The 26,942-nt window shown below is 42.3% G+C and overlaps 2 protein-coding genes and 1 pseudogene across 3 annotated transcripts; 2 read left to right on the top strand and 1 right to left on the bottom strand.

The window, feature by feature from the left end:
* Positions 1–10,437: 10,437 nt before the first annotated feature.
* On the top strand, positions 10,438–11,655 carry LOC147639570 (uncharacterized). The gene is made up of 2 exons (XM_086792783.1): positions 10,438–10,859; positions 11,037–11,655. Exons 1-2 carry the CDS (start codon positions 10,601–10,603, stop codon positions 11,648–11,650), a joined length of 873 nt encoding a protein of 290 aa, XP_086648909.1. The 5' UTR covers positions 10,438–10,600; the 3' UTR covers positions 11,651–11,655.
* A 137-nt stretch (positions 11,656–11,792) lies between these two features.
* Positions 11,793–14,453, top strand: LOC147639569 (uncharacterized; annotated as a pseudogene). Its single transcript, XR_015265093.1, has 3 exons — positions 11,793–11,923; positions 13,535–13,875; positions 13,959–14,453. The product of XR_015265093.1 is annotated as an uncharacterized LOC147639569 (transcript).
* An 8,461-nt stretch (positions 14,454–22,914) lies between these two features.
* LOC147639568 (uncharacterized) lies at positions 22,915–26,610 on the bottom strand. Its single transcript, XM_086783596.1, has 2 exons — positions 26,000–26,610; positions 22,915–24,902 (listed from the first exon to the last, which is right to left on the bottom strand). Exons 1-2 carry the CDS (start codon positions 26,315–26,317, stop codon positions 24,447–24,449), a joined length of 774 nt encoding a protein of 257 aa, XP_086639722.1. The 5' UTR covers positions 26,318–26,610; the 3' UTR covers positions 22,915–24,446.
* Between the last annotated feature and the right edge of the window lie 332 nt (positions 26,611–26,942).

Genomic DNA, 26,942 nt, shown 5'->3' with positions numbered 1-26,942 from the left:
GGTGCAGGGTAGGGTCGAGGGGCAGCGCGCTGCGAAATTTTTTTTTAAAGAGATGACGAAGCTTGTTTTTCTATGGTGAGGCATGTGAACAACCCCCACTTTTCAATTCAAAATTTAAAATTTGAATTGAAAGGGTAAGGTGAAGTAAATGGTCTCTGACCTACACACGTCACTCTCTCTCTCTCTCTCTCTCTCTCTCTCTCTCTCTCTCTCTCTCTCTCTCTCTCTCTCTCTCTCTCTCTCTCGCTCGTTGCCCTGTGCACCTGCGCGCCATAGCCATAGCTCTCTCCTTCTCTCTGTCGACTATTCTTTTTTGGCCGTCGCATGCACACTCACACACACATACACACACACACTCTCTCTCTCTCTCTCTCTCTCTCTCTCTCTCTCTCTCTCTCTTCTTTGCCCTTCTCCGCTCCCTCTCACGCCCTATGCACCTGCACCTGCCATAGCTTCCCTCCCTCTCTCTTGCAAGTACATTGGCTGTTGTCATCGCCTCAACAAAACACACACACACACACACTCCTCTCCCTGCCGCCCCTCTTCCTTTGGTAATACTGTAGATTTGCAGTATCTTCTCTCTTCTCTCTCTCTCTCTCTTGCAGTTCCCTCTCCGCCTTGTGATCGCACCTTCTCGACACCCTCGCATCCCCCCTTTCGGCATTCCAAGTTCGTTGTTTGGTGCCCTCTCTCCCCCCAATTTTTCGGCATCTTCAACATTCCGCCTCCCATTCCGACACCTCCCTCGTCCCTCCCGCAACACCACCTCTGGCGCCCCCGAACCTACTCTCAACATGTATGTGTAATTTTTTCACCTCATTCTCTCTCTAAAAATACATTCTCTCTCTACAAACACACACTCTCTCTAAAAATATAAATTCTTCAAATATCTTCTCATACCTATTTGTGTCACCAAAAATGGGGCCGAGGTAGTCGTAGTTGGTACCGTGGGAGGTGAGTGGGATGCCAACAGACTTGGGCGCCAAAATCGATTGTATTCTCCTTGTTGTTGGTTGAAAGTCCTACATAAGTGTGTAATCTTAGGGTGCTCTATTTAGATCCTTTTGCTATGGGCTGCAATATGTACCATAATCTACATAAAGCACACTATGGCTCTATGGTCATAAGCCATTTCAACAACAATTTCTAGCCTCTTGAGTTTATAATCCATGGTCATTTGGCCATGGGCTGCTCTATGTAACAAATTTTATAGGGTGCTATATGCAGCATTGTCTATATAGATCACCCTATGGCTCTATGCCCATGAGCTATCTCAAAAGGAATTCTAGCTTTTTGATAAATAGTCCATGGTCATTTGGCCATTGGGTGCTCTATGTAGCATAGTCCACAAAGAATACCCTATGGCCTTCTGGCCATAGGGTGCTCTATGTAGCATGGCTGATATAGAGCACCCTATGGCCATAGGGCCATAGGGTGCTCTATGTAGCATGACCCATATGAGCACCCCATGGCCACAGGGCCATAGGGTGCTCTATGTACTTTGGCCTATATAGAGCACCCTATGGAAATAGAGCCATAGGGTGCTCTAAGTGGCATGGCCATTTAAGAGCACCCTATGGCCTTGTGGCTCGCGCCATAAGGTGCTACATAGATGCAAAAATAGATGCAATCAAAGAAGGCACCTTGTAGCCATAGAAGGAACTTTGTGGCCATACAAGGCACCTTGTGGGCATGGGGCCATAAGGTGGCAACATAGTGCATAGAGAGATTCTTACTAGAATAGAGACAAACATAGTGGCATAAGGTGGCAACATACATCATATGGTGTTCCTTGCTAGAGGGACATAGAGCATAAAGAGTTTCTTCCTAGCATGGAGGGCTTCTTACTAGTATAGAGGGGACCTTTGTTACCATATTATAGTAGTGATGTGTGTGAACACACTTAGGACCGCCGGGGCACTTTTTCCCTCACTAGGAGGTTTTTTCCCCCGTGCATTGTATATACGCCCATTATCTTCTAGGGCTTGTTATCTTTCATTTTTGGCACTCATAATACACTACTGTGTTGTGCTCAAGCTTCCTCATCTTCTTGAAGTTGTGTGTGCATTCCTGCAACCCTAATTCCAACAATTGGTATCAGAGCAGGCTTCCTCCTCCCGGGCAGCATCACCGGCACCTGCCGCTTCATCTCCTCCGATTGCAACGAGGTTTCACGAGCGTCTGCAGGTTAGTATATGCCGTGGGGGAGCCCGTAGGGCTTGGTCGTTTCAGAATTTTGATCTGAAGTCATTTCGCCCTCCGTTTTTGCATTCCAAGTACTGCGCAGGCAAAATCGTCCTACTGTGCAGATTTTCTGTCAAGATTAAAATCTGCAGGACAGGTGCCCATTCGTCTGTTTTGGGCTGTGCTATATAGCACAGGTCGATTTTATACAGGTTTACCTCTTGCAGACAGCATTTACATCTAGTAGTACAGTCATTGGCCATGGCTGACAACAATGATGTATTCCGCATGTTGGCTGCTGAGGATAAGTTGGATGGCACCAACTATCCATTGTGGGCATATATGATGCGACATGTATTGGTAGCAAAGGGGTTATGGAATATTGTGCAGGGTATTGATGCACGTCCTATTGTGGCTGGGAATGCTGCAAACACATCAGAAACAGGTACTGTTGATGATGGTGCAGGCACAAGTGCTGTAGCAGCTGTTCGGGAACCACCACTTTCAGCAGAGCAGATTCGTTGGGATGGTAGAGATGCGCAGGCTCATGCCTTGATTGCGCTGTCTGTCAAACGTACCATTATCCCACATATTCGCTCCTGCAGGACTTCTAAGGATGCTTGGGATGTACTTGCCACATTGTATCAGGCAAGAAATGAGGCTCGTGTTGCTTATCTCCGAAAACAGTTGGAGAATGAGCATATGAACGAAGGTGATTCTATGGATAGCTTTTTGACAAAGATCAAGGATTTCAAAGAGCAGCTCATTTCTGCAGATGAAATCCTGTCAGACAGTTCACTTGTGCAGACTGTTTTGAATGGTCTACCAGATTCTTATCAGGGTTTTGCTTCCACTCTTCGCTTGATGATGAAAGGCAATCCCAATGCCTTATCATTTGAGGAGTTAGTTTCTGTTTTGCTGCAAGAAGACCAGTCAAGGCAAAACAGGAATAGTATGCGTGTCGCAGATCAAGCTTTCGGTGCTAGTCAGAGAAGCGGGAAAGGTAAAGCTGGCTTTTCTTCTAGTAAGCAGAAATCTGCAAATGCTGCGCAACCAAAGAAGGAAGACAAAGATGAGAAGAAGGGTGACAAACAGAAGACATTTTGCAAGTACTGTAAGGGAAATGATCATGTCATCAAAGCGTGTCCTAAGCTGGCTGCGAAAGAGGCTAAGAAGAAAGAGGCTGGTATGGCTGTTGCAGATGCCTCTCCTTCTAACAATGAATCTGCTAATGTTGTGCTAGATACAGAATGGGCATTCAATGCGCAGTGCAGTTATGACCCATCTTTGCATGACACATGTATGTCTGCAGTAGATTCAGATGTATGGTACTTTGACAGTGGTGCCACTAAGCATATCACCTCGCAGCGCAGTTTATTCACTTTCCTTGAGTCTGCTCCCACAGGGAATACTGTCACTTGTGCCAATAACTCCTCTTATCCCGTTAAAGGAGTTGGACAGATTGTGCTGAATGTTGCAAATGGCAACACCTTTACACTTTTTGATGCATTGTATGTGCCAGGGATCAAAAAGAATCTGCTGTCAGTCTCCGCATTTGCCAAAACAGGTTTGGTTGTAAAATTTGTGGATGACAGATGTACTGTTCATGATCTCTCTTGTGGTGACATCATTGTAGCATCTGGTTCACTATGTCGAGGGCTGTATAAGCTCAATATGGATGGCAAATGTGTAGAGGATTCAGCATGTGCTATTATGGATACGCAGGCTATTTCAAATGCAAAACTGTGGCATGCACGTTTTGGTCATCTGAATTTTGCAAGTTTGCTGCGCCTGCAGAAATCTGAAATGGTGTCTTCTTTGCCTAAGCTTGAGGCACCTGTCAAGCATGTTTGTGAGGGCTGCATATTGGGTAAAATGCAGCGTGCTTCCTTTCCCAAAGATGGATCAGTGAGAGCTGAACGCAGATTGCAGCTTGTTCACAGTGATGTTTGTGGTCCCATGCAAACTCCATCATTTGGAAACTACCTTTACTTCGTGACTTTCATTGATGATTTTACCAGGCATGCATGGGTATATCCTTTGAAGGCAAAGTCCGAAGTGTTTTTGTGCTTCAAACAGTTTTTGGTTATGGCTGAAAATGTGTCAGAAAGTAAGATGGGCACCCTCCGTTCAGATCGAGGGGGGGAGTATATGTCTTCAGAATTTAATGCATTTCTGGCTGAGCGTGGGATAAAACACCAATGTACAGTGCCGTATACACCACAGCAAAATGGTGTGGCTGAGAGGAAAAACAGGTCTCTCATGGAAATGGCAAGATGTATGGTTAAGAGTCAAAGTCTACCACATGGTTTTTGGCTTGAGGCTGTCATGTGTGCCACTTATGTACTAAACAGGTGTCCCACCAAAGCACTACAGGTTGTCACTCCATATGAGGCTTGGCATGGCCGCAAGCCATCTGTTGGCCATTTACGTGTTTTTGGTTGCCTGGCATATGCATTAGTGCCTGTGCAACATCGCAGAAAATTGGATGACAAAGCTGTCAAATGTATTTTTGTTGGATATAGTGCTGAGAGCAAAGGCTATCGTTTGTATCATCCACAGACAAAGCGCATTTTGGTTAGCCGTGATGTTGTATTTGTGGAAGATGCAGTTCAGCCCTTGGTTTCATGTACTAAGGAGACAGATATCAGCTCACGTGATGTCTATGATACATTGTTGCCTCTTTTCAGTGGTGCACAGTCAAGTGCAATACCTCATGAGGCAGTTTTTCAGCCTATGCAGGTTTTAAATGATGGCACAGATCAGCCTATATCTGATGCAGATGTGCATGATGCACTTGAGGATGAGAGACAAGAGATTGAGGGCTCTAGGAATATGCCTAGATGGCTGGTGCAGACTTTGCGTGACAGCAAGTTGGATGCCCCTTTGTCTAGTCGCACTCGTTCTGGCTCTCATGGTGCCTCTTATGCGTCAGATTGTTATGCATTGGCTGTTTCTAGTATGTGCGATGAAAGTGAGCCTGTTTCATTTGATGAGGCACAAAGTTCAGAAAATTGGATGGCTGCTATGCAAGCAGAATACGATGCTATTATGAAGAATGGTACATGGTCTTTATGTGACTTGCCCCCTGGCAAGAAGGCCATTGGCACTAAGTGGGTATACAAATTGAAGCGTAAGCCTGATGGCACAGTGGATCGCCATAAGGCTAGGCTTGTTGCAAAAGGTTATGCTCAAGAGAAGGGCATTGATTTTGATGAGACTTTTGCTCCCACATGTCGTATGACCACTGTTCGTAGCATCTGTGCATTAGCAGCTCATAATGGTTGGAATGTACATCAGCTGGACATAAAGACTGCGTTCTTAAATGGAGATTTGCATGAGGAGGTGTATGTATCGCAGCCTCGTGGTTTTGTTCAAAGAGGGCAGGAAAACAAAGTGTGCAGGTTAAAAAAGGCTTTATATGGTTTAAAGCAAGCTCCACGAGCTTGGTATGAAAAAATACATGCATATTTGACTGCACATGGGTTTCAGAATAGTCCAACAGAAAGCACTTTGTATGTTAAACGTGTGGATGGTGTACATCTAATCATTGCTCTCTATGTCGATGACATGCTGCTCACAGGACCAAATGAGAGTCATATTGCTGATTTTAAGGCTGATTTGAATGCCTCTTTTGAGATGTCAGATTTGGGGCATTTGCATCATTATTTGGGGATACAATTTAAGCAGTGTGATGGAGGTATTGCTTTGTGTCAGACAAAGTATATTGAAACATTGTTGCGGAGATTTGGCCTTGAAGACTGCAAGCCTATTGCTACTCCAATGGAGACAGGTTTGAAATTGAGTCTTCATGATGCTGGAGATCACTTTGATGTCACACTCTATCAGACAGCTGTTGGTTGCCTCATTTATGTATGCATTACGAGGCCAGACATTCAGTTTGCAGTCTCACAGGTGAGCAGATTTATGCATAGCCCAGGCATTAAGCATTGGCAGGCAGTGAAGCGTATCTTTCGCTATTTGAGTGGTACTCGGCATCTTGGGTTGCTTTATCCCAAGGGGGGATCATTGCCGCCAGATTTACATGCTTTTTCAGATTCTGACTGGGCTGGTTGTTATGACACCCGCGTGTCCACGAGTGGTTTTTGCTTCATGCTTGGAAGCTCATGCATATCATGGTTGAGCAAGAAGCAGCCTACTGTGGCCACTTCTAGTTGTGAAGCTGAGTACAGGGCAGCTTTCACAGCTACGGTTGAGTGTGTGTGGCTCAGACGCCTTATGGCTGATTTCGGTGTTGGGCAGCCATCTGCCACCACCATCTTCACTGACAGTCAGAGCGCATTGGCAGTTGCGCGGAACCCAGTGTTCCATGCTCGTACGAAGCACATTGAGGTGCACTACCATTATGTCAGGGAGAGACTCTCTGCAGGAGAGATCAGTTTGGCTTATGTGCCAACACAGGATAACCTTGCAGACCTTTTCACAAAGGCTCTGCCTCGTGAGAAGTTCGAAGCTTTTCGCAAAGCTTTGGGCTTACTCCCTTTTGTGGATTCGTCCACATAGCTAGACACTTCCCTATACATGAGTGCTAGCTCTTGTTCACCGCATCACTCCAGGGGGGATTTGTTACCATATTATAGTAGTGATGTGTGTGAACACACTTAGGACCGCCGGGGCACTTTTTCCCTCACTAGGAGGTTTTTTCCCCCGTGCATTGTATATACGCCCATTATCTTCTAGGGCTTGTTATCTTTCATTTTTGGCACTCATAATACACTACTGTGTTGTGCTCAAGCTTCCTCATCTTCTTGAAGTTGTGTGTGCATTCCTGCAACCCTAATTCCAACAACCTTGTGGTCCTAGGGCCATAGGGTGCTAAGTTTGAGCAAATAGTGCTTCTTAATAGCATAAATGCAACATATTGTTCCACGGCTATAGGGTGCCAACATACGTATTTTTTGTTTTTTGAAGGCTTTTGTGAAAGTGGCAAACATCACCTTCAACCATAACTCGTTTGCTGCAAAAGAATCACACATGGTCATGTACAAAGATGACATATATGACCAATGGATATACATCCTAGAGAAGCACCAGGCCTTAACTTCTCGCGGACGACAACCAAGCAAAACAACCTTCAGATGCCTACAGGGCCTTGAAGATGATGATGTCCCGACTTCTACAATGTGAGCTGATTGAGGAAAAGATCTGCTTAGTGAAGCAGCCGCATTAAGATGACATGCTTGATCTGTTTTCACGTGCAACAAAAATGAAGCAGACAAAGGTTTTTGTGATTGAGATGTTGAAGAAGTTCAAAGATCTTGATCCAGTAGTGGCTATTAGCTCATGGGAGGAGTGGCTATTAGCTCATGGGAGGAGTGTATGTCCTATTATAGCATTACTAATGCAATCTACAATTCTCTCTTTACTAGCTATTATGAATGGCTACTTCTCAAGCTGCAACAAACAAAGGAGACACCAACACTCCCAGAAGTCACCAAGGGATATGTGCAATGGATAATTGCACAGAAAACTGGTGCTTGTAGCTCACAAATTAGTCTACCATGGACAATAAAATGTGTCGGCAAGAATCTAGAAGGCATTGAATTTCTCCATGGGGAGAATAACTCTGCAGTGCATGTTGGTGTTTGAATCCTAGATACAACTAACAAAGGGCTTATATCTAGTGGCTGGAGTGCTCTCCAATTTGGTAAAATAATTGATGGAATTTGCGGGATAGCACATCAACCAGCAGAGTTTGTGATTGCTGGGTTGGTCAAGTATAAACATGCTGCTTCTCTAGAGAAGGCAATTTCAGAAAAAGATAAATGGTATGAAGTGCATGCTTTACCTCTTAGCTCTCTAATAGCATTAGAGACTTGTCAAAGCACTGCTCTTCGCGAAATAGTTTTAGCGGTTTGGGCATTCTTTAGCCAAGGGGATCAGTACACCTACTATTTAGATGTTAAAGAGGCTCTCTTGCAACCAATGCATACTCTTTCTGTTGATGAAGAAGAGTTTGATGTTGTGGCAATGGCCAAAGCTCTTTTTGTTCATCATTCAATCAAGTGTCTCTGTGTCAAAGAAGATGATCAAGTGATAGACATCTTCTCACTAGGCTATGGTACAAAAGAAGCACTTCTACTTCAGCGGAAGGTTATATCAGTTTGCTTGCACCAGTGACCAGATGATAGATTTGGAATCTTTTTGCCATTCTACAATGGAAGAGGATATAAACCTTAGAAGGTGGGCAGGTTTGGAAAGTAGAGAAAATGATGACGTCTCTACTCCTCACAACGATAGTAACAAGGAAATGGGAGAAGAAGAAGTTGAAGAGCCTTTGGATGCAAGTGCTGATGATATTTTGAAGAATTTGCAAAATTCAGGTTAAGCTACCCCTCTTTTATGCACCCATGATACTTTGATTAGTGATGGTTAGGATTTTGTTTCTATTGGGATTTTGTAAGCTTTGCAATATATCAAGATCTACTCTTTTTTTTTTCCAAATATTAATGTTTAAATATATTTGTGAGTAGAATTTGTTTTAGAACAATGGAGTGAGGTATAACTGTCTAGATATTGTGTAGGCATATATGAATACTAAAGGCACACTATAACTATGTCTCCATAAGACTTTCTATGTAGCATTCTAAACTACCATGTGGTCATTTTAGTATTACTATGATACATTATACATCTAACAACCTATGGCTAGGGATTATTTGGGAGATATGATAAATGGTAGAGATATGATTAAGTGATTCTTTTAGTTATCTGGTGTCCCACTTTAACGTGAAATTGAGGTGAAGTTTTTAATGTGTATTTTGATGGTGTTAGAAGTTAAAAAGGTATATCTTGAATTTGCATCAAGTTAAACTTAGAAATTTTTTCCTATCTGTCATAAACATCAAATATTTTCTTAAGATGTGATTTGATGGTTTGAGAATAAAAATAGATATCTTGGAGATGCAAAAGTTTTATACTCATGATTTTTTTCAGCATTTTCGTAAATGGCAAGCACAAAAGATCGTGCATTAGAGCGCAAATGGTTCATGGACCATTTTTCCCAAGATTTGCGCGAGAAAATGGTACATCAGCTACAAGAAGATCTTGTCAAACAAAAGAAAGTGGATATTATCTGGCCAGAGTTGAAGTTCAACTTGTTTCCAAATCGAAATATTGTGTGGAATATTCAAAAAATTATTTTAGATGATTTTGATAGCTGGGATGGAAACTTAGAATTGATTTTATTAACAGAAAAGATGGGCCTAGTTCAATTTTTTAGATTGACTTTTTATTGTGAACAAAACTGTGCAAGGTCAATTACAACTCGACCTAGGGTCAGGGAAATAATTATTGATTTTAAGAGCTTAGGCCTTCGATTGAATGGGGTACTAGCCCGATACGGCTGGATTGTGTGAAAAAAGCTCTTTTTACTCAAATGTATCTTTTAGTGCATGCACGCAAGCTAATGATGTCCAATTAGATGTGAAGTAATATAGATGTGTCAAACTAGCCCACATGCACAGGCATATCCAATCTCAATGAGTTGCGATCTTCCTGGATCACTTTTTTAAGCCTTATGACCGAAAAGCTGGTGTCACGTGTGAACGTAACCTAAAAAGCTCAAAAGTGGTCTATCCTTACTCTATGTATTGAAGATAGTGTGATAACACCCTGTATGGAGATAGGTCCAAAACCGAGTTAGTTTGTTCAAGTTTGTCAGCCTCTATGACAAAAAGACAATGTGCATGTGAACGCGGCCGTGAGTGATCGGATTTGGTCAATCTTAGTCGAGCCTATGGGGGACAGTATGCTGACACTGCATATGAAGTCTGGTTTAATTCCGATTACGTTTGGTCGACCGTATAGGCGTTGTAGCCGAAAAGTTGCTAATGCGCGTGCAGTCTTAAAAGCCCGGAATCAGCCAAGTTTGATTTCACGTGTGGAGGATGGTGCAATAAGAGCATTGTTGAAGCTTGGTTCAAAACGATGTTCGTATCATCAGCTGTTTAGGCTGTATGGTCAAAATCACAATTTTGCATGCGAATGCGACCTAAATCAGCTTAATTCCAAAAAATTTGTTATGACTGTGTAGAGGGCTGAAAGCATGGTTTGGTGGTACTAAAATTGTACCCATTTGGTTGTTTGCCACTTTGGTACTTGAAGGGTTCTTGGAGGAGGGAACTTGTATTTGAATTTTGGACTTTTTAAAGGTTACATTTTTTAAGGTATAGTTCAAAAATGATAAAACCGAGTGCAATCATTGTTTAGAGCAAGGAAAAAAAAAAGAAATTGCACTCATGGTTCTTTCACACACGTTTGGGAATCGGACTGATTTGAAACCACTCTCTCCCTACCGCGCGCGAGAGCACCTTGCACTGCCAGCTTTTGTTCACAAACAAGTTTGCCATAGCTCCTCTTGTGACCTTTCCTTCCTCCATTGACCTCTGCCAACATGAGGACACCAGCCCGTAAATGTGCTGCTAGAGCCACACTCAAAGCTTCTGAAGAGAAGCAGTCTAGGATGAAGGGGAGTTTATCCAAAACTCCTAGTAGCAGCCGCAAGGAGCCTCATACCAGCAAGAAAGAGCGTCGCAACAGCAGTGGTACTACAGCCCCCAAAGAGAGGCAGAACATTGATCAATCAGAGATGACAGAGAGCATGGAAAAATCCTTTGTTACACAAGTTGACAGATCCACGACAAAGAAGAAGGGTAAGTTCTGTTAGTTTACATGGTTGGCAATGTACCATTTGATTTGGTTGCATGCTAATTAAGGTATTGTAAGACATTATCTGCATGTTGGTTGCATGAATATGGTTGCATGTTAAGTACTTTATACATTTGGTACTATAGTTGCATGTGTAATTGTTTCCTCTTGCTGTATTTTAGGGAAAAACAGAATAGATGAGTACCCAATACTCAACAAATTCTGCTATACTGCAGAAGAATTGCATGAGGAGTATGGTTTGAGTCTAGAAGGAAAGGTTGCTAGGGACTTATCTGACCATGATCTGCCAGATGATCAGTGGCTTACTGTTTTCCAACATCGGTATCAGAAGAATGCAAAGGTCTACCTTCACCATTTGCAGCCTTCTTTCATTGATGATTGCAGACTTCTTTTCCATAAGGTGTACCAGGGTCCCCCATCATGTGGGGAGATTACAGCTAAGTTTGCTAGGTGCTATGCTTTTGAGAAGTGCCATGCTGCTAAAAAAGACCCAGCAGGACATAAAATTGCATGGGCAAGGTCTGGGGAGAGTGTGTTGAGCATGTGCAGTAGTAAACCTGGAGGATTGGACAGGAAGGTGGAAAATTGGAAGAGGGCTAATGGAGCATTTCCTGGTGGGCTACTAGGGTCCAACAAGAAGAGGCAGTACACACAGGGTGCCAGCAATATGTGTAATATTGAAGAGGACAAAGTTTTGCAGTTTGAAACAGTGGCAGTAGATTACATTTCTGATTTGGATGCCATTGTTTGCAGAGTTTCGACAAGCTCTACGTAGAAGTTGAACAGGTTATCTGAGTTGAGGGTAGGTCTCCAACAAAAGAAAGAGAGTTTACTGAGGTTTGAGGGCTCAAATGCTGTCACAAAGAAAATTAATGAGGATATTCTTGTGTTCGAGCAACGCCTCGATGAACTACATCGGCAAGTTCCTTGTGACGTTGATGAGATAAAAGATGTGGAAGCTGATCTAAATGCGTCGAAACGCATGCTACGTCGACTCGGAGGCACTGTGGAGATGAAGAATCTTGCTCTAGAAATGGAAATTGAACAGGTATTTTTACATATGGTATCTCTTGTTCTTCAGGTTATTTTTTCTCTATTGTGCTTGTATGTAGTGTCATATTCTTGATAGGAACTTTTGCAACTTGTCCTGGATTATGTCTCATACTTTTTGTACATTGTCATGAACAAACTTGGGTACTATTTGAACTGTTTTGGTACTTTTGGTACATAGCTAGTTCTTCAATTGTCCTTTGGTACATCCTGAATATTTCTTATGTACATTATGTACATTTGGTACATCTTGTAGGAGCTTTCGGTACTTCTTGTAGGACCATTTGGTAGTTTTGGTACTTAAAACATTTGGTGCTTTCTGTTGGAACATAATATTTATATCTATGTATTGAGATTTACATAATTAGGTGCTTTTAAGTACCTTGTTTTGACCACGAGTACTTTAATTTGGTACTTCTTGAAAAATTCAATATTTTTGGGTACTTTGGAGTCCTTTTGGTACTTTCTGTAGGAACATCATATGTATATCTGTGTGCTATTAAGTATATCTATATGTATATCTGTAGGAACATCATATGTATATCTATATATTAGGTGCTTTTAAGTACCTTATTTTGACCACGAGTACTTTAATTTGGTACTTCTTGAAAAATTCAATATTTTTGGGTACTTTGGAGTCCTTTTGGTACTTTCTGTAGGAACATCATATGTATATCTGTCTCATACTTTTTGTACAATTTCATGAACAAACTTTGGTACTATTTGAACTGTTTTGGTACTTTTGGTATATAGCTAGTTCTTCAAGTGTCCTTTGGTACATCCTGAATATTTCTTATGTACATTTGGTACATCTTGTAGGAGCATTTGGTACTTCTTGTAGGAACATTTGGTACTTCTGGTACTTAACATTTGGTGCTTTCTGTTGGAACATAATATTTATATCTGTGTATTGAGATGTACATATTAGGTGCTTTTAAGTACCTTGTTTTGACCACGAGTGAGAAATTAAATATTTTTGGGTACTTTGGAGTCCTTTTGGTACTTTCTATAGGAACATCATATGTATATCTGTGTGCTATGAATCGTGATGTACATATTAGGTCTTTAAGTACCATGTTTTGACCTGAGGTACTTTGCTTTTGGTACTTCAATATTTTTGGGAACTTTGGAGACCTCATTTTGTACTTTTGGTACTTTAGATTTTTACTGTTGTGCTTTGGGTACTTAGCATTGGGTATTTTATTGTTTGGAACTTTCCATACTGATTATTTGTTGGTACTATTTCCCGTTTGGTACTTAACATTTGGTACTATTTACTGTGTACTAGAGTGTTGTGCCTGGTAGGAGCATGATATACTTAACAGGTACTTTAGGTATTGTCTGCTAGTTTTGCTACTTACCATTTTGGTTACTGTTTTCTATTTGGTACTTTTCAGTGCTTATTAGATTATTGTCCTTTGGGTACTAGTTGGTCCTTTAGGTACTCTGAACATTTGGTACTGTTTACTACTTGTTACATTTGACCAGTACTATGTGCTATTTAGTACTAGTAACTGTCATGACATTTACATTTGCTACTGTTTACTTTTCTCTAGGACATTACTTTGGTAATATTTACTATCATGACATTTCCATGTTTGACCTGTAGAGGGAATGTGATGTCCTCGAAACTGAGTGTGAAGAGGCTCAGATCCAGAGTGGATTTGTGATTGCAGAAATCAACGAAGGAAGAAGATTCACATTATTTCCAAGGCCCCGTATTAAGGATGAAGACAACACAATCTATGCTTTAGGATCTTGTGTTGCTTGTGGGGAGAGCTTGGGCTCTGCCCATGTGGTTGGTTCTTTCATGCTGGCCTGCAGGCACCAGTACCACCCTCTCTGTTTCACTGCCACTCTAATGAAAAAAGACATTTGTGTGAAAGTTGGATGCAACGAGCGCATCTCCGAAGTGGTCAAGACGGGCTCACAAGGGACATGTTCAGAAGAGTAAGCCACTGTCCTGCTTCTTTTTTTGAACCCAATTCAGGTTTTTCTTATCGTAAATGTCTTTTTGTTGTTGAACTATGTAGAATACGAGGTCAAAGAGGAGTATACGGACAACCATGTTGCAGACAAGCACTCCAAGGCTGGACATATGTTTGATGAGGAAATGGCAGACGGTGGTAAGTTCGGTGATGTGGAGATGCACAAGGCAGCTACACGCACATTTCAAGGCATGTCTAATGAAGTGCAATCAAACAAGCTAGATGAAGACAAGGACACCACCACGGGGGCCCATGAGGGAGTAAATGACCGCAAGGAAGAGCTGGACCATGAGGACAAGGACCAGCAGGGGGAAGTAGATGATGGCAAGGACCAGAAGGGAGAAGAAGATGACGACTTGTCGCTATCGGAGAAGAAGGATGGAGACAAGGATCCCATTATAGAGGACCCAAAGGTGGACACTGGTGATGGGGAGAAACAGTTAGGGTTTCACTTGTGGGAGACATACACAGAGAAGCAAGGGAGAGAGAGAGAGAGAGAGTTGTGGGGATAAGTCAACTCATGAGGCATGAGTGTGTGACTCCCCTATCACACATGTATATTGCACTAGTACACATAGTGCACTTAGTACATTAAAAGTACTAAGTGTACTATGTACTATAACTTATGGGCTTGTACACACTATAAGGGTGGGCATAACGCCTTTACCCCAACAACCTCCCGCTTAAAGGCAAAGTGCTCTTAAATGAAGGAAAAGAAAAAATCAGCATGTACATGATAATATACAAGGCCATATCAAGGCTGAAACTGGCCTCATCCAATGCCCATCAAGTGTCTGCAATGAGCAAACCGCTCCGGAGGCAAACTCTTCGTCAACAGATCAGTCGGGTTGTCATCTGTATGAATCTTAACAAGCTGAATTTGCTTGTTCTCTATCACCTCTCTGATGAAGTGATACTTCACATCCACATGCTTCGTCTTTGCATGAAAGACAGGGTTCTTTGCCAACTGGATGGCACTCTGACTGTCACAACGCAACAATGGAATATCTCCTGTATAACCCAAATCAACCACTAACCGAGATAGCCATAATGCCTCCTTGCAAGCCTCTGTGGCTGCAATATACTCGGCCTCTGTAGTAGATAAGGCTGTGCACTTCTGCATCCTGGATATCCATGACACAGCACCTCCTGTGAATGTAAACACATAACCGGTAGTAGACTTCCGGTTATCTGGATGACCGGCATAATCCGAATCCGTGTAACCATGCACTAATGCATCCTGTTTGCCAAAACATATGCACATATCCTGTGTGCCCTTCAGGTATCTCATGACACCTTTCACTGCTTCCCAATGCTTCTTGCCAGGGTTGGCCATGTATCTAGAAACCACTCCCACTGCAAATGCAATGTCCGGCCTAGTAGCAACCATGGCATACATGAGACTGCCACAAGCTGAAGCATACGGAATCTTGGCCATATCAGCCCTGTCTCTATCTGACTGTGGGCTGTCCATAGCACTGAGTTTCACATATGGAGGCAAAGGAGTACTAGTCTTCTTCCCCCCCGTCCATATTGAACCTCTGCAAGACTTTGCCAATGTATTCCTTCTGAGACAAATACAACACATGCTGATTTCTGTCCCGAAGTATCCGCATACCCAAAATGTGATTTGCATCACCCAAATCCTTCATATCAAAGGTTTGATGCAGCCTCTGCTTCAAGGTATCCATCTCCTTACGAGATTTCCCGGCAATCAACATATCATCAACATACAAGATGAGGATCAATAGACTGCCATCCAAAGCTTTCTTGGTGTACAAGCAGTGATCTATGTCACTTCTCCTGAATTTCTGAGATTTCATGAATGTATCAAATTTATGATACCATTCCCTTGGTGCCTGTTTGAGCCCATAAAGACTCTTTTTCAGCTTGCATACAAGCTTCTCCTTTCCATTCACTGCATAATCCTCTGGCTGCTGCATATATATCTCCTCATGGAGATCACCGTGAAGAAAAGCAGTCTTCACATCCATCTGAATCAAGTCCAGATCATCATGTGCAACCAAAGCTAACACAGCTCTAAGTGTGGTCATTTTGATCACTGGAGAGAAGATCTCATCAAAGTCCACACCATATTCCTGCTTGAAGCTCTTAGCCACTAACCTGGCTTTGTATCTTGGCTTTGCATCTGGTGCAACTTTGAGCCTGTAAACCCACTTGCATGGCAAAACCTTCTTGCCTGCAGGCAAATGCACCAACTTCCATGTTTCATTTTTATGCAGAGAATCCATCTCTGACTTCATGGCACGCTCCCATAGAGCTTTGTCTGCCCTCTGTAAAGCCTCCTTGTAACATGAGGGCTCCCCACAGTCAGTGAGCATCAAGTAGTCAACCCCTGGAACAAACCTGTCAGGGGCTCTGGAGGGTCTTGTGGACCTCCGTACTACCCAATGACCATCATTTGCAGGTTGCTGTCCAGCTTGCATATCACCCATTGGTGGCTCCTGTTCCATGCCATAAGGCTGAAAAATCATGCCCGGTATATCTTCTAACTGTGGTATATCCATAGGGATATCATCTGCCATCTCTGGTTGTCCATTTGGACCATTTTCAGCACCATTTAAGGGCTGGTTTTCCTGCTGTAATGGCTGATTTACAGCCCTTTGTTGTTGTCCATGATGTCCATCATCATCAAAGATGACTCTGCCAGCCTCCTGTTGCCTTGCAGGCTCCTTATACATGCATGTTTCATCAAAAATGACATCATTGTTGCGTATGATCTTTCTATTCATGGGATCCCAAAGTCTATACCCCATTTCACCTCTGTCACCATATCCTAGGAATATGCATTTGTGAGACTTAGGATCAAGTTTGGTGCGCATTTCCCTGCGTATGTGCACGTACGCAACGCAACCAAACACTCTCAAGTGCTTGTATGACGGAGGCTTCCCTGTCCATACTTCTTCTGGCACTTTCCTACCAAGCCTCGTGTTAGGTGACCTGTTTATAAGGTGAACGGCTGTCATAACAGCTTCAGTCCAAAAACCATGAGGTAATGCAGCATGTGACAACATAGAACGGACCTTCTCCTGTATGGTCCTGTTCATCCTCTCTGCTGTCCCGTTTTGTGGAGGATCATAAGGAGTAGAGAGCTCCCTCTTGATGCCTTTAGCATCACAAAAGTCCTGAAACTGTTTGGACATATACTCTCCACCATTGTCGGAACGCAAAGCTTTCAGTGTTTTGCCAGTTTGATTCTCAACAAGAGCAACAAACTTCTCAAACACTGAGAATGTATCACTCTTCAAACGAAGAGGATAAACCCACACCTTGCGTGTGGCATCATCAATAAAAGACACAAAATATTTTGTCCCTCCCAAAGAAAGCTGAGGCATCTCACATACATCTGTATGCACAAGCTCTAACTGAGCATCTTTCTGTCCAAGAGCTTTCTTGTGGGGGCACTGTAGTTGCCTACCATATATACAATGCTCACAAAACTGAAAACTTGAAAACTTTAGAGAAGGCAAGTAACCCAAACGAGACAATTGCTCCATTCCCTTGACACTCATGTGTCCCAACCGGCTATGCCACATAGAAATTTCCGACAGCTCGGTTGCATTTACATTAGCATGGTGACAAACACCTGCATGCATAAAGTAAAGAGTGTCCACCTTAGAGCCTCTGGCAACAACCAGTGAGTCCTTACTAATTTTCCACTTTCCACTACCAAATGTGGTAACATAATCAGTATCATCAAGCTGTCCAGTAGAAAGCAGATTCTTTTTTATCTCAGGCACATGCCTGACATCATGGAGCATAAGCTGTGAGCGATCTGAAAATACAAGCCTCACATCACCTCTGCCAAGAATCTTGCATGCATGGTTATCACCCAAATAAACCACTCCTTCATTGCCAGCAGTATACCTGACAAACAAGTCTCTGCAACCTGTGACATGAAAGGAGGCACCTGAATCAATGATCCATGAGTGCATACCATGACCACCTGTAAGAAGTGAGTGGGCATCAAGTGAAGAAGTAAATAGGATCTCATCCTCACTGTCACCTGCATGTGACACATTGATTTCTTCAATCTTGACTCCACTTTTGCCCTTTGGCTTTACATCTTTGGCTTCATCCTTCTCTTTGTCTTTGCCTTTTCCCTTTTCTTTTTGATCATTTTTTCATTTGTAGCATTGCTTTTTAATGTGTCCCTTCTTGCCACAATAATGGCATTCCAAATCCTTTTTGGAGCGAGACTTGCTCCTTTCCCTTTCTTGGCTTTTCCCCCTTTGCTGGGATCTCCCACGTGCATTCATTGCATTAGACTTTCCAACAGAGTTGTTTTTCCTGTTCATCTCTTCTTGAAGAAGAGCACCCTCAACATCTGCATATGACAGCATAGCATTCGAATTGCTAGTGGTTGTCCTAAGTGTGTCCCAACTCTCTGGCAAAGTGCATAACAAAAAAGTGGCTTTGAACTCATCGTCCATTGCCAACTTTTGATTAATGACCTGGCTGACAATACCATTAAACTCATTTAGATGGGCTGTCATAGACGCCCCTTCCTTCATCTGAAGACCTATGAGTTTCTTCAACCAATACACTTTTGCTTGAGGCACTTTGTTGGGCATACAAGTCCTGCAATCTCTGCCACATTCCCCAAGTTGTCTTCTCTTCACGAATGCTGAAAAGTAATGAGTCTGACACAGACAACATGATAGTAGATCTTGCAAGCTCATCCATATCTTCCCACTCTTCAGCAGTAAGAGAAGCGGGCATCACACCCCTTTCTTTGATAGGCTTGTGATGCTTTTTCTGGAGCAACACATTGTAGCACTGGGTTTGCCAAATATCATAGTTATGCGAGCCTTCAAGCTTCTTGATGTGAAGCAATGAAGAGCTCTCACCTGTGGTTGCCATAGCAAAATGCAACCTGTCAATGCTTGACTCCCTGCAAATGTGCAAACACTGCACCAAAAGCACACAAAGTGCTCACAGTTTTTCTCCCAAGCTTTATCTCCCACTGCGGAAGCAAGAATGCAACTTTTCTCCCACTTTATGTGATGAAAACACCAAAATCTGGTTGCTGCAGATTTTGGACAGCACCTTAAATGTGCTCTTTTGCCCTTCCAAAGTACTGTACAGCAGTACCAAGTGCTTACAAATGATGTACCAAACCTGTACCGGCAATTTCAGCAGCTGAAATTGAACCTTTTGGTCACTCAAAACAGTGTACAGCCATGCCAAAACATGCACAAAACTGTGCCAAATCTGTACCAGCAGGTACAGTAGCAATAAATGCTCTTCTGGCTGTCCAAATGAGTGAACATCAGACTTTTACAGTCCCGTACATTGCATACAACAGTCCCGAACAGAAATTGGACAAAAGTCCCTTGACTGCAAGCTGATTTTTGAGGATTCAAGACATAAATGTCTTGCCTGCTGCTTTGCCAAGCTCAACAAGCATACAAACTTGAAAAGTCCCTTGATTTAAGATCAATTTCTGATCATACATGGTACATTGACGCACATGAAGGCATCCAGAGTGTTCACGATGCTTCTCCCTGGCCACATATACATCCAAATAATGAAAGTCCCTTGATTTACAGGCACATTGAGTGCTTGTAAGGCATCAACACATTATCCACAGCATCAAATGCGATTGCCTGCATGCAAATCAACCAAATCGGCACAAAAGCCCCTTGATTTGCACTGCAATTTGCTGCAATTTTGCCCAAATGTGCGATTTTTCACATCATACAGCATGTATGAGTGCTTAATTGCACAATTACATCAAAAGCCCCAAATTTCGACATTCAATTTCCTGCGAATTGATCCTGATTGTGACCAATTTCCTGCAAATTGATCCTGATTGTGACCAATGTCACCCAATTTTGCCAATTTTGCTCAAAAATTGAGCAATTGGACACCTGTACCTGCTCAATTGTTGATTGTACTTGCTCAATTGCAAATCCCAAAAAAAATTGAGGAAAATACCTTGTAATTTTTTGATTTTTCTCCAATTTGCAGGTTGTTGCAGGAAAAGAGTGCAGAAAGGGGAACTCCTCAGGCGCTGCTGTATAGATGATGCTGCTGCTGATGCTCCTGCAGCTGTGCAGGTAGGGACAGCTCTTGTTGTGATGTTGATTTTGTAGTGAGGCTTGGGCTGGTGTCGTACCGGAGTCTACTATCGTCCCCCCGTTGCCTTGCTCGTCGATTCTCCACACGTCCGCCGAAATGGTCAGCGCCACGCCGCCCACCTTCACCTCCTCTACGCCCACGTAGTAGAACGTCTCCGCAAATGGGTTCTGTACCAAGGGCGTGTACTGCGGCGGGGTTTCGAAGGCCGACTCGCCGAAGGCTAGCGAGCCAGTGATGGACGACGGGCCGAAGAAGTCCGCTAGGCAGTAGGAGAATTTGTCCGCTTCACGCCCGCCTGACGTATTCGCCTAGCTTCGCCTAGCACCGCATACACGTCGACGGGCTCCCTTCGCTACTGGCCAGGCGTCGAGCGAGAGCCTTCGCTTGCGTATCTTACTCGCTCACGTGGTGTTCGCCTGGCTGCTTAGCCTATTGTTGACGCTACACGCGACTTGGGCTGGCCTTGAATGAGTACAAGGAACAGGTTGTGGCGTTGGCAGCCATTGCTCAAAATCAGGGAAATGCGTACTGAAGTGGTGTCCAGTAGTTCGCTTCTGGCCTCTTCACACACAGGCTAATGGAGAGTCGAGATGCTGCCTGCCTGCGTCAGAGATTCGAAGGACACCTGCTCTGATACCAGTTGATGGGGAGAAACAGTTAGGGTTTCACTTGTGGGAGACATACACAGAGAAGCAAGGGAGAGAGAGAGAGAGAGAGTTGTGGGGATAAGTCAACTCATGAGGCATGAGTGTGTGACTCCCCTATCACACATGTATATTGCACTAGTACACATAGTGCACTTAGTACATTAAAAGTACTAAGTGTACTATGCACTATAACTTATGGGCTTGTACACACTATAAGGGTGGGCATAACGCCTTTACCCCAACACACTGGTGGGAATAAAGTGTTAAAGGAAGAGGACCCAAAGGTGGATACTGGTGTGAGTGTCGAGCTGCAGGAATGCTTACCTCTTGATGGTGCAGTGCACAAGGCCCAGTTTCTGGGAGACAAGGACCCCCCTACAGTGGTTGATGTTAATGAGCATACACCAGGTGTTGATGACGCTCTTCTAGCAGAGATGTTTTGTATCAAAAAGAAGCTCTCTCGAGCGCGTGTGCCTAAGACCCGTGCGTGCAAGATGTAATGCATGTGTTGTGCCACATTGTATTACCGACCTAATCTCAGCCATTTGTTTTGAGCCAAATATGCCTATTACTTTCTAGTTTTAATGAGCAATTATATGTTTTGAGCCCTAACAAACAAGAATAGGCAAAATAGACAATTGCTCATTAAACACTAGAAAGTAATAGGCATTTTTGGCTCAAAGCTTGGTGGTTAGATGAGCCTACTGCTATAGCGCGTAACCCTCCAAAGGATATTCTGGCATCAAAGGGCAGACTGATTATTGTTGATGTCAATGGGGTGCTCTTGAAGAGTTGGTCTAGGATACCAGAAGATGAATGGGAAGTCAACCTGTGGGTAAAATCAATACGTGTTAATTACTCATGTAGGGTTATGTTGAGGCCAGGTGCCCAAGATTTCTTGGAAGTACTGGCAGCTTGAGCAAGCGTTATAATTTGGAGTTGTTGCATGAAGTCTAAGCTGATGCAAATCTTGAATACTTGCTTCCCAAACCTTATGAAGAACCCAAAATTAATAAAAGGTAATGTAACTTGGAGTAAGTCAGTAATAAGCTGATGTGCAGCCTTGTTTTGATTAAGTCTTATATGATTTCTTTTGTATGAGCAGGCATAATTTCTCAAGAGGATTGTGAGATTTGGAGGGATAGTTTTAAAAGTGTTCCGTACGTTGCCCAGAAATTCTAGCAGAAGCCTGTTTTCTTGAAGAAGTTGCAAACAGTGTGGGAAAAACACCCAGAATTCAACGCTAGTAACACGCTCCTTCTTGAAGACACCCGCTACAAGTCTTTGAAGAATGATTACGACAATTGCTTGGCGATCCGTGCTTTTGAGCCAGAAGTGGAGCCCGATGGTTCCTCGTATCTCGCCGATTTAGTAGAGCCTTGGTTACTTGAGTGGATCAGAGATCCCTGCCCACTTGCCTATTGTAGGGCTCACCCATTGTTTGATGTTGAAGATGATTTGTCTCCACTAGTTGCTAATTACTTTGTAGAGATGGAAGGCTATTCGTATCGGTTTGAGCCCCCAAAAATATGATGTATCCCAATTGGCTACTAACATACACAACATTGTCATTACTTTGGCCTACTGACTAATGTTCAGTATCCAACTGTTAATATTACCACCATTTATGGTCATTTTGTTATTTCCAGCTACTTGCAATGTGTATTTTTTAACTTGTTAGCTTCAATTTGGTCTTCTTGGGTACCATTGTCACTACTATACATGTTAGGTACTGCAACATTTGGTTCTGTAACTATTTTATCCTGTACAGTAGCAATATATAGTACCAATTTTGGTACTTCATAGTACCAGGTTTGGTACTTCATAGTAACCGGTTTGGTACTTCAAAGTACCAGGTTTGGTACTTCATAGTACCAATTTTGGTACTTAATAGTACCAATTTTGGTACTGTGGACATTAGCCATCAAGAGAGGATGCACTAAAATATCATGCAGGTGGGTTACAGTTGGTGCAGTACTAGTTTTGGTACTAGGTACTATTCATATTTGGTATTGCAACATTTGGTTCAGTAACTATTTGGGATTGTACAGTACCAATTTTGGTAATATACAGTACCATGTTTGAAACTATATATTAGGCAATGAAAAGAAGAACATGGTTGGTTTTTTGGTAATTATTCTAAGTTATTGGGATAGGGTGATTGGTCCAAGTTATTCTTTGGTACCTGCTATCAGAACACAAGAACAGAAAGAGAGGGAACTCAAGAGAGAAACAAAAAGACATTAGGCTATCAAAAGAGGTACATGGTTGAAAGTATTGGTAATTAACCCAAGTACTGTCAGAGATCGTAATAGAAATCTATTGGTGCTTTCTGCCTCTCTCTTTGGTATTCTTTGTTACATGATTAGTGCATCTTGATCACTCTCATCATCATATGGCATGCTATTGTATATGTTTTCATAAATTTCAGTAGATAACCTGAATCTATTTTGGCATCCAGGGATAGGCTCCATGGGAAACCGTATTGCTCTTACAAGGTGTGAGTAGATCATAACTAGAGGTGTATGATCTAGAAGGCTGTATGTATCAAAACTGCCTTCAACTTGGCCATAGTACAAGCCTTCAACTACTTTCCCCCCTCTAACAATTTTGTTGTGCCATGCATCCTTTTGTGCCTTCACTGTCTGGTACATCTTTTTGGTGCATTTCAGTAGATAGAAATCCTGTCCTTCCTCTGCCGCCTTGACTGCAAAGTTGTCACCAATTGACAACAATTCACACAAACAGTCAGGGTTCCCTTCATACATGGGGAGGTTAGAGACACTATGCATTGGCAAATTGAAGTCAGATTTGTTATTTTCTTCGGCATCATCGTCTTCATCACTGCAAGGATCGTCTGATTCTAGTAATGGTTGGACTATCTGATATTTCCATTCTTCAACATGTTGTCTGTTCTTGCATCTTCTCCATTGCCCACACATACATGAATCACAAAAACATGAGAGTGTCCGATATCGTAGAGCGCATGGATTATCCTGTGAATATCCATCAATGCAATGAAGTGATCGTGAGCCTATAATACGCTGACAATCCCATTGGACATTGCGTCGCACATCATCCTTGGAAACTAGCCAAAAAACTCTGTGTACTGGATCTATGCTGAAATGTTTCATTTAGATAGTTGACTACATCGGCTGCAGACTTCATAGGCCAGCCATCTGGTTTCAACTCCTCATGAGTGAGGGTTCTCTTTATGACTTCCCCTGCTCCATCGTGCTCGCCTTTTCCATGTCCTCATGCTGAAAAGTTATGCATCAACTAATAATACCTAGCCACAAAGTAGAAAGGTCTTCGTGCTTTAAACTGAGACGCTGCACCATCTTACCACACCCAATGACATCGTAAAGAATGGCCTTTCTGTTTCAACCACTTGTCATGAAGAAGAAAACAATGTTGTACAAATAGAGTGTCATGCAACTTATCATCAGATATGTAAAAATGGAGTGTCTTTTCAACACCACCTCATGAGTTTCTCACATAAGTAATGTGAACAAGTATCGTAACCTGATTAGACCAGCAGTGCATGGACTGTATCTCATTTTGAATTTTAAATGAATAATTCTCGGCAAAGTCGATGACCGAAACAACAACATCTAATGGAAACTTGAGTAAGCACTCTTTAAATTGTTGTGCCTGCCACCGAGAAATGAAGTTATGCTTGATGAAGCTCTTAAGATGAGATGAGAATAGGTCAATAAAAGTAGAGCTTCTTATTCGTTGCACTACCAAGTCCTTTCTTTTCTTCTCATGCCCACCTGCATCAACTTGTCCAGTTGAAACATCTGTGAAGATCTTCCCTACTGTCCACTGAAATCTCATCAGGACACAATGTCAACTTGTTTATGCCACATCTAAGGCAATCCCCAAACAGGCATTTTTTTGCATAGTATTCTGCATCATGAGCCTTTGGACACAAAAGTGATTCCCACATATTAGTGATGCTATGACACACTGATTGGTTTGCAATACACTTACCTGAATCATCATTGCAACAAACAGAACATGTGCAGGCATGATCCTTTCCATGATGCCCAAACTTGTTTTGTCGCATCTGATTAAATGCCTCTTTAAAATATATCATTTGGACATGATATACACAGCAACACGTATATTGCTCCTTCAATTTTCGGACAAAGTAAGGCTTTAAAGCCTTAAAACATCTAAGAGAAATTTCCACTTCTGGATGGGCCCTCTTGAATCTTTGGTACAACTCAACCTGTGACATTAAAACAAAATAGTTTATGAGAGTAAAATATTAGCCATTTTGTACAGTACCATTTGGTACAGTACAATACCAAATGTGGGGCTGTAAAATATTAGCCATTTTGTACAATACAATTTGGTACAGTACAATACCATTTGGCACAGTACAGTACCATTTGGTACAGAACAGTACCATTTGGTACTGTTCTATACCTATTTTGGTACATAACAGTACAGTACCATTTGGTACTGTTCTGTACCTATTTTGGTACATAATAGTACAGTACCATTTGGTACAGAACAGTACATTTGGTACTGTATAGTACCAATTTTGGTACATTTGGTGAGTACAGTAGCGATTGGATTTTGTACAGTACCAGATTTGGTATAGTAAGACATTGGTACTTTACCATTTGGTGTAGTAGAGTACCAATTTGGTACTGTTCAGTACCAAGTTTGAGACTAGTTTCGAAATGTCTTATAGAGTACCTTAAATGGTGGTACAGGGTGGATGCCATAAAGTACCAATTTGGTGGTGTATAGTACCAATTTTGGTACTGTAAGACTTTATCAATGAAAGATATTTGTGTTTTGTACTAGGAAATGTACTATAGAGTACCTTGAGTAATGCTATAGGGTGGATGGGGATATTATGTAGTACATAACAGGGAAGTATAGGGTACTCTTTAGTACATTTTAGGGTGCTCTATATAACATGCTACTATATGGTAGATAAATGTACTTTGGCCTACATCACAAGGTTCTATAGAGTACTCCAATCAGATGGAATGTACTATGGTGTACCTTATATGGTAGTATAGGGTAGATGAAGGAATGAACATTATTATAGGGTACTCCAATCACATGAAAGGTGCTATTGAGTACCTAGCGTGGAAGCATAGGGCATTATAAAGGATAACAATGGAGTACCTTCATATTAATATAGCTAAGTACTATTATACCTTAGGTGGCTACATGTACCAAATACCTTCAGCTAGGGGTACTGTATGAGGTAAAACAAATGGAATACCTTCAAGTACTATAAGTAGAGTACATTACACCTGAGAAAATAGAGAGGCACAAAAGGCATTAGCAACGGTTTGAATTTACCTGAGAGTCATCGAGAAGATGCACTGGATGTTTGACAACACTTTTTCTTCCAATCCTCTTCCGACATATGTCCTTTTTGTTGGGCGAAACTCGAGTCTCTGAGCTCCAAAAGACATAAACTAGATCTCTTACTTCACCTGTGACGATGTTACCTTGAGGCAATTGTCTTTGACAAGCACTCAATGGCAAAACTTCCTCATCATCTTTAATCTCAAGACGAGAACTGGCTGCAGCAATGTTTCTCCGATGAACACCCAAAATACCTGCTATTCTTGTATGGTTCATTTGTGTTGTGCCATCAGTATTATTCATTACCATCGTCAAAGAAGATCTCTTCAAGAAGAGCTCATGTGTTGTGAGCGGGGCACCTTGAGCTGGCCGAGGGTGTTACGGATGTTAGATAGAAGAGTGCTTTCAACATTAGCTGTTGATGTTTGCAGATCCTTAAAAGTTGGATGAAGCAAGAGTTGTTGGAATAACTCTCTCTGGATAGTCGGCTGTTGTCAACACAGAGAGAGGAAGAAAGAATCGGTTGTCATCAACACAGAGAGAGGAAGAAAGAAAGGAAGAAAGAGAGAGAGAGAGAGAGAGAGAGAGAGAGAGAGACCACGTAAGAGACCACAACTCGCAACTAGTCTAATCATTAGAGAGAGCCATGCTGTTACAAACCATACGTTTTTTTTTTTTGACATAAAAGACTTCCCCCAAAAAAGATAAAAACCAATTTCCCAATAAAGAGGATAAAAAAGACTTCCCCCAAAAAGGCTAATTTTCTACCAAAAACAAGTAGTGTCCTTGACAATGCATATCGTACCACCAAACCATGCTTTCAACTAGAGCTAGATACCATGGAAGACTTCATTTGGTATGGTTGTGTTCCGGTCTCACTAGGCTATCCATCAGGGAACTCGTGTTTGAAAGATATTTCTACGCGTGAACGCAG

Source organism: Cibotium barometz, chromosome 4 (genome assembly GCF_041138505.1).
Source record: "Cibotium barometz isolate CiBa-2024 chromosome 4, ASM4113850v1, whole genome shotgun sequence".
NCBI lineage: Eukaryota > Viridiplantae > Streptophyta > Polypodiopsida > Cyatheales > Cibotiaceae > Cibotium > Cibotium barometz.
This window is presented reverse-complemented; position numbering and strand designations above follow the sequence as displayed.